The sequence below is a fragment of the Alexandromys fortis genome, unplaced genomic scaffold (assembly GCF_014885135.2).
Source record: "Alexandromys fortis isolate MF-2015 unplaced genomic scaffold, M_Fortis_MF-2015_v1.1 scaffold_51, whole genome shotgun sequence".
NCBI lineage: Eukaryota > Metazoa > Chordata > Mammalia > Rodentia > Cricetidae > Alexandromys > Alexandromys fortis.
Genome location: NW_026067925.1, coordinates 8,344,454 through 8,352,467, shown reverse-complemented (window position 1 = coordinate 8,352,467; position 8,014 = coordinate 8,344,454). Strand labels below are relative to the sequence as shown.

Below are 8,014 nucleotides of genomic sequence, written 5' to 3'. Positions count from 1 at the left end.
AAGACAATGCCTGGTTCTAAGAAAGACCACAAACTGAGACCACCCAGGCACCACCCAGGAACAGACTGTCCAAAAGAAATTCCGAACGTTCCAACCATTGTAGACAGGATCACCTGCCAGCACACACCCATCGCTTTTCACCAGGATGCTCCTAGACAAATGTCAGTCATTCAGGGGTCCTGAACCTTAGAAATCCCTCACCCCTACCTTTGCTATTATAAAAACCCAACCCCAACTTAGCTGGGGGCTCTCTGATCATTCCAATATGAAGAGTCCAAGTTCACGAACTTGTGAAAGAATAAAGGCTTTTTGCATTTACACACAAAACTCAGCCTCCTAGTTGGTTTTGGGGGGACTCCATGGTCTGGGCATAACAAATTAGAGAAAACCGTCAGACCTGGTGTTTGTAGTGCCGGGTTGGGTGCACAGGTACTTAGGAGGGCCCGCTTGTTCGTCCCAGCTGCCCAGCTAGCTTAGCCCTGAAATAACCACATAGAAACTGCATTAATTAAATCACTGCTTGGCCCATTAGCTCTAGTTTCTCATTGGCTAATTCTTACATCTTAATTTAACTCATTTCTATTAATCTGTGTATTGCCACGTGGCAGTGGTTTACCGGGTAAAATTCCCAGCGTCTGTCTCTGACAGATCCACAGCATCTTTCCGACTCCGCCTTCTTCTTCCCAGCATTCTGTTTAATTTCCCCACCCACCTAAGTTCTGCCCTATCAACAGGCCAGGGCAGCTTCTTTATTCATTAACCAATGAAAGCAGCACATAGACAAAAGGACCTCCCACACCAAGACTCTATCTCAAAAATAAATAAAATCTTTATTAAAGCTGTTAAGAACTAGGAATGAACATCACCTTCTAAGGGACAGCTGTGAAGCCAGAGCTAAGCAAAAGCATCATGGGATCCCCCACATTTCCAACTGCAACACTAAGCCACTTCTTCTACATATTTTAATTCAGAGGCTGGCCTTCCCTCTCTTCTTCTCACCTCTTGAGGTGAAACGGAACACCCTTGGGATCTAACTAAAGCTCTCCACAGACATCTGCTGACAGGGATGGTAACTCAGGGCCTCCCACCTCTCTCAGAGAGGCGCAGGATGACCGGGCTTCTGGATTAGCTGCCTCTTCAGAGCACCTGCTGCTAGGGGACGAGAGAACTCGGTGCCATCAAGTGAACAGATCCAAGTAGCTTTCACCCCCAGACCTAAGCCTGCACCTCCCTACACTGCTGGGGACAGGGACACCCCAGGGTACCCCTCAGTCCTTCTTGCTTCCCTGAGCGGGGCTTCTCGTGAGAAGCTTCCCTGAGCCGGGCAGGACCTGGGTGGACACCGTAGGTGACTCCAGCTTCACTCTGTCCAGGAGGGTCTTCTTAAGAGCAGCGGGGGAGACCTTTTCTTGATCAGCCATGGACTGCAGCTCTCTGTAGACAAAGCCCCACAGGGATGGTGATAAACCTTGAAGTTATAGCTTTGAAGCTGCTAGCCACACAGCCCCAGACCCTCACCCTGACACCACCCAAACTCAGAATCACAAACCAAAGAGGCGCCAGGCTTCTCAAGAGTCTTGTTTAACTAAGCAAGGAATGTCACATTTATCTCGTGTGATCCAAGCTAAACAGCATCCAGTGAAATCGGGGACCACACAGGAAAAGGAGTATGGGAATTACAGAGACTGAGCTAAAAGTTACGCCGGGCAGGAGTTGAATCCCACCTCCATCATTTATCTGTTTGACCTTAAACTTCCCCACCTACGAATCAAAACTATTCATAGCCACCATAGCTTACTGTGGTAAGAACCGAGTGAAGGGAGGCTACCAAACCCTTAGCTCAAAAAAGTCAAGCAAACTGTGGTCACCAAGAAAGCACAGACTGGTGAGAGCTAAGATCTAAGACATCACTCACAAGATCTAAGAAAAGCAGAACCAGCCCATCGTAGGGCAGGCTGGGAATGGAAGAATTCAGGAAGGGGAGGGCGGGTCATACCCACCTTGTTCGGATACAGGAGGCCTCAACCGCATTGATGAGCAGAGAGCGGAAGCCCCCACTCTCTAGGAAGTGTAGGGCATGGATCGTGGCCCCCCCGGGGGAGCAGACGTTGTCCTTAAGCTGGCCTGGATGGTCCTCTGAGTCCAGTAGCATCTTAGCTGCTCCCTGCAGCGCAAAGAGCCATCAGAACTGACCTCAGCCCGAAGCTCAGTAACCCCCAAAACACAGCCCTCAGGCCAAACCCAAAGACACCAACCAGCAAGGCCTGAGCTCCCAGCCGGACTGCCAGACGCCGAGGCACGCCCATCTTCACTCCACCGTCTGCCAGGGCATCCAGAGCCATAAATGCCTGTGGAAACACGCTCTGAACCCCGGACACAAGCACCAAGGACCCACGCCCCGGAGGCTGTCCTCAGGGTCAGTCCCTCCCACGAGCCAGCCAAGCTCAGGAGATGAGCCCTGCTGTCCCTCCTGTCGCCTAGTGGGCAAGCGAGGACCACTCACATAGGCAGGCCCACTGCCACTGAGCCCCGTGATGGCGTCAATGAGGTCCTCCTCCACCTCCGTGCAGAAGCCCACGCTGCTCATCAGCTGCTCCAGGAGCTTCCCATCTTCCACCAGAGCGTGGGTGCCCGTAGCATACACCGTGGCCCCCTCTCGGACCACCACAGGGGTGTTGGTCATGCAGCGGATTACCTTGGGGGCTGGCTGGAACGCCGTCAGCTTCTAGAACAGGAGAGCAAGCCAACTAAGTACCCAGGGCACAGCTTCCCCCAGGTGTGACCCACTCACAGGCCACCCCCTCCTCTCACCCAATGGGCATCGGGGCATTAGCACCTTCTCCACAGAACTGATGGTGACACCGGCTGCGCAGGAGACCACGATGTGCCTCTCTTGCACGTCGGCCCCAATCTCATCCAGGATGAAGGGGATGATATGGGGCTTCACAGCCAGGAACAGAACATCACTGTGCCGCACAGTGTCCTTATTGCTTCGAGTCAGATTCACGCCCATCTTCTGCAGAAGAGGACCCAGTCAATAGTGCCAGGTAATATGGCTGAGCCCATTCCTCCCAGGGAACAGCTAAACCCTCCTCTGACCGCTGCAACCAAAACCCTTTATTCTGTCCCTTCAGGGCTCCATGATTACCCCCAAATGATAATTTTCCAGTCCAGCCACTGGGCAAGAAGGCACAGATGTTACGCAGGACAAGCTTCTCCATGGTGGCCAGAAAAGTGGCTGCTCCCTCAACCCCAGCAATCTTCCGACACTCCCTTTGTCAGGTGAGAGCCCCCATGGTGGAAAGAGTACAGGCAGAGGTCTCAGCACAGGGGGTCCGGGAGCGGAGCTACACAAAGCCCACTCCCAACCTAACAGCTAGAGTACCTAAGTTTATCAGAGTACCAAGCCTCTACAGGGCTCCCCTGTAGGACCCCAAAGTGAGTGTCAGGGCTCTACAAAGTTAGGGACATAAGCCAGTACTAGGCACAACCACTGATTCATTGACTGTCCTGCACCACAGCGGCCAGATTTTATATGACTCAGGATATTAAGCCTTATTGGAAGAAACTAACTCACCAGGTCCTTTTCCAATACCGTCCTTTTCAACAGTAAAAGGCTATAGAATAAGGAAACAGCCCCGAGTGTCTGAGGACTTCAGTGTCCCACAACTAAACAATGAAGAAAAAATAAATCTCTGGCTCACTCGGTGACTTCTGCCTGTGATTCCCAACACTTGGAAAGCTGAAGCAGATGATTCCAGACTTAGATGGACTATGTAGTGAGTTCCAAGCTAAGTAGACTAGCAAACAGAAATATTCATTCCTATATACCCTAGGATCTAGATCCGACCCTGACTTTGCCTGGGGGTTCCCACCACACAACGCTGCCCCAAAGAAGGTGGGAGGCTTGTAATGATGACCTCCCTAGGGGAAGGTCTGAGCCAGCTAGACGCAGGGTCACCACGAGTAACGCTTTTCCCACTCCTCTCCATCCATCCTACCCTGAGCGCAGACACCGTGGGCAGGTCCATTTCCGGGGAGCTGGCTATTATCTTGTGAGCCGACAGGACGCCTGCGAAAACAAGGTTTTTCAACAGGGGATCATGGCCCAATCATGAAGTTCATCAAAGGAAGGCCATAGCAGCTCTAGCAGCGCCGGCTTCCGACGCTATGGCATCCCTGCAGATGGACACAAACCTCCCATTCATTCCCATCAGCCCATGCGCTCATTCACTCACACACTCACCACTCCTCACTCACTCGTCCACTCTGGTGAGACGGAAGGCTAACCACGCTGACCACGCGCTCACCTGCGGCCGTGAAGCCCCGCGCCAGCGCACAGGTCAGCTGGCCCGCGCCGATGAAACCCACACTCATGGCGAATGGATCTCTGAAATCGCCGACCCGGAGAGACGCGAGAATCCCGGGCTCCGATTCTACGCGTATAAAAATCGGGATCCGAAGAGCTAGGAGTACCTTGCAAACTGGTATACACTGGGCGCACTGCTAGGCAGGCCCCGGCAAGATCAGAGCATCCGCTGCCAAATACACAGGCCTCGGTTAGGCCACGTGTCCCAGGCAACCAATCCGAGGCTGGCAACTCGGGACCGACCAATCAATCGGTGGAGCTGTCCGTCGTGCGCCCGCCTCCCGCTCTCTCTGAGGGTGGAACCTGTGGCTCCGCCCGAGCCCGCCTGAAGTCCCCGCTAGTGGGCCTGCCGGGAGCTGGAATTTACAGGTTTCTGACTCTGAGACAGGAATGGGGTATCCAAAGCGCCTACTAGAGATGAACCCCACGTGGAGACCAGGAGATGCCAGGACTCGAGCAGGACGCCGCCAGTGTCTGGGGAAGCCGGTTGGGCTTGCTCCTTCGGAAGTAGAATTAGGTAGAAAAGTCCAATTATTGGATGACGAATTGTCGATTTATTTAGTGGCTCACTTAAAGCACTGCTTGTTTGGTCTATTTGCCAAGCATGACTTCACTCGCTACCTGGAAGAGAATGACCTGGAGAGATAGCTAGAACAGTAGGTCATTGTCCTTAACAACCTGCTGACTGCCACTTTGGCTTCTGTAAAACCGTACTTGCTTGCCCACACACCACACTGTGGTTTAGAGGATAAAATGAGAATGCAAACTGGAACCAGCATGGAGGCCTTTCAGGAGCTATCCTGGCTTCGGTCCTCCAGTGACCTCTCTCTTCTACTGTAGTGCTTATTCCAGAGAGATTCCCATTGCACGTCCAGACCCACGGGAGGGCGCCCACGCAGCCGCAGGCGCTTTTTGTTTTGTTTTGTTAGCCCAGGTTGGTCCTAAACTCCAAACTCAGTGGACCAGTCTTCTAAGAAACGCCAGTCTTCCCAGAAGCAGAAGCAAAAGCTACCTGCCTTCTTGCAGTCTAACGTGAAGTTGAGGGGTACCTACCATCCCACCCAGCCATCTGAGACACACCCTCCAGGATGGCCCCAGCCTGTCCATGCCACGCTACCATGGAACTGCTTCCTATCTGACATCTGTCTCATGGGTGTTCTGCCTTTCCCTTCCTGGACTCCCAGCCACTAAGTTCACCTCCTCCTGGGTGCACCCCCCTTTCCTTGTTCTCCCAGCCAATAGTCAAGCCAGTTTAGCCTCTTCCCACCTCTCCTTTCTGTGTTCTCCCCATCCAGCAGTCGGAACACGGAAGCTTCATTTTTTATCAGGGCCTCAGGGCTTTCCTCCGGTCTTATCCTTCGCTAACAGGCCGGCCCCTTTCTGAGAACTGGGTGATCCAGGCAAAGGAACAGAATACTGAGCTGCCCCCAGCTAGGCAGACGGCAAGTCTCCAGCACCCAGTCCTCCCTCTCCTCATTTTATTACATGGGTATCCATGTTTATAACACAAAAATTAGCAATTAGGTTCAGTAGAAAAGCTGTCCTTCTTTCCCTTTACAGTACTGGAGATGGCACTCAGACCTTGCACAGAGCAGGCAACGGCTCATCTTTGACCTGCACCCCGACATGTCTTCAGTATCACCACCAAAGGAGAACCAATGACATTTTTGGAGAATAGCATTATATTTCTTTTTTCTACACAGTGAGGCACATTTTAAGATAGATTTTTCTAATCTTGATGTTTTTGTAAGAACACTTCAGCAAGAAGCCGGGACCAGTTGTGCAGATCTTGTGATCGCGGCCCTCGGGAGACCAAGGCAGGAAGATTGAGAGTTCAGGCCAGTCTGGGATATATGATGAAAGAAACCCTGTCTAAAAAAATGAATTAAGGGCTGGAGAGATGGCTCAGAGGTTAAGAGCACTGGCTGCTCTTTCAGAGGGGCTGAGTTCAATCCCCAGCAACCACATGGTGGTTCACAGCCATCTGTAATGAGATCTGGTGCCCTCTTCTGGCCTGCAGACATACAAGGAGGCTGAACACTGTATACACAATAAATAAATCTTTTAAAAAATGAATTAAAATTCCAGTTTACTGTTGGAGGGCTGGCGATATAGCTCAGTGGGCAGCGTGCACGAAGGACTGGCTCCTTCCCCACACTGCATAGCTAAGAAGGCAGTTGGTAGACAGTTTCTGCTCCTGAGAAGACTGCCGTTTCTTAGAAGACTGGTCCGAGGAGTTTGGAGTTTAGGACCAACCTGGGCAAACAAAACAAAAAGCCACAAACTAGAATCCAAGAAATCTCAGTTTTAGGATCTCGCCACAGTAAATGTTACATGGCCCAGGGAGATGGCTCAGCAGCCAGAGGCACTTGCCCTAGCAAGCCTGATAACGTAAATGCAGTCCTCAGAACCAAGATAGAACCCTGGATGGAGGGACATCCATAATCGTACTGGAGGACACGGAAACCGTGGGAAACTAGCCTCATCTACAAAGCACCGCCAATTCAGCTCAGGTCTCAGGCTTGATGACAAGCACCTTAACCCATTGAGCCGTCCCACTGGTGGGCTTTATTCATTTGTCTTTGTTGTTGTGTTTTTTTTTTTCAAGACAGGGTTTCTCTGTATCTTTGGAGCCTGTCTTGGAACTCATTTTGTACACCAGGCTGGCCTTGAACTCACAGAGATCATCAGCCTGTCTCTGCCTCCCCAAGTGCTGAGATTAACGGTGTGCACCACCACCACCCAGCAAAATATATAGCCCAGGCCAGCCTCAAATTTGTGATCCTCCTGCCTCTGCCTTCTTCAGCAAATCCTGCCAGCGTGTGCCACCACAACCAGCTCGTCTTCTTTTTATTTCATTATTACATCACTATGCCCAGCTGTTATTTTATTCCTCTGCATTCTCTGAGGATGAAACCCAGGGCTTTGTGTACGCTAGGCAAATAATCGACCACTAAGCTACAACCCCTAGTTCAGTGCAAGTGAAAGAATATAGAATTGTGTTCAATTTCTAGCCAGGTGCAATGCCCATGCAGACTTGTAATCTCAACTTCGAAGAGGTTGAGGCAAATGGAAAAAAAAAAAAAGTCCGAGGCAGAAAGATCAAATGTTCAAGGCCATAGCTATATAACATAGAACCCTGCCTCAAAAAAACCTATACAAACAAATACAAAATTGAAAAATAAAAAAGTCCCAGATCTAATGGGATCTGGCTTACTGCCTGTATTTGTTTCCTTCTCTCAAGAAATAGTTTTGAGCCACAACTACGCAGAAAAACCCTGTCTCAAAAAAAAGAAAAAGGAAAAGAAATAGAGTTTTGTGATTTTTTTCCCTTTAGAGATGTAAAAGAAGTATCTGTTCTTCTTCCAAAAGCAATATATAGATTCAATGCAATCCCCATCAAAATCCCATCAAAATTCTTCACAGATCTGGAGAAGACAATAATCAACTTTATATGGAAAAACAAAAAACCCAGGATAGCCAAAACAATCTTATACAATAAAGGAACGTCTGGAGGCATTACCATCCCTGACTTCAAACTCTATTACAGAGCTACAGTATTAAAAACAGTTTGGTATTGGCATAAAAACAGAGAAGTCAACCAATGGAACCTTATAGAAGACCCTGACTTTAATCCACAAACCT

At 50.2% G+C, this 8,014-nt stretch overlaps 1 protein-coding gene across 1 annotated transcript; it reads right to left on the bottom strand.

Moving 5' to 3' along the window:
* Window positions 1–805: 805 nt before the first annotated feature.
* Window positions 806–4,560, bottom strand: Pycr2 (pyrroline-5-carboxylate reductase 2). Its single transcript, XM_050142984.1, has 7 exons — window positions 4,311–4,560; window positions 4,002–4,072; window positions 2,837–3,016; window positions 2,504–2,725; window positions 2,256–2,348; window positions 2,001–2,164; window positions 806–1,434 (listed from the first exon to the last, which is right to left on the bottom strand). The coding sequence occupies exons 1-7, from the start codon at window positions 4,375–4,377 to the stop codon at window positions 1,269–1,271; spliced, it is 963 nt and encodes a 320-aa protein (XP_049998941.1). The 5' UTR covers window positions 4,378–4,560; the 3' UTR covers window positions 806–1,268.
* Window positions 4,561–8,014: the final 3,454 nt, after the last annotated feature.

Excerpts from the sequence above, each read along its gene's own strand:
- Pycr2 (XM_050142984.1), bottom strand. The coding sequence starts at position 4,377 with ATGAGTGTGGGTTTCATCGGCGCGGGCCAGCTGACCTGTGCGCTGGCG. Across the intron at positions 3,017-4,001 it reads CCACGGTGTCTGCGCTCAGG|AAGATGGGCGTGAATCTGAC; the intron begins GTAGGATGGATG and ends CCTCTTCTGCAG. Across the intron at positions 2,726-2,836 it reads CCATCAGTTCTGTGGAGAAG|AAGCTGACGGCGTTCCAGCC; the intron begins GTGCTAATGCCC and ends CTCCTGTTCTAG.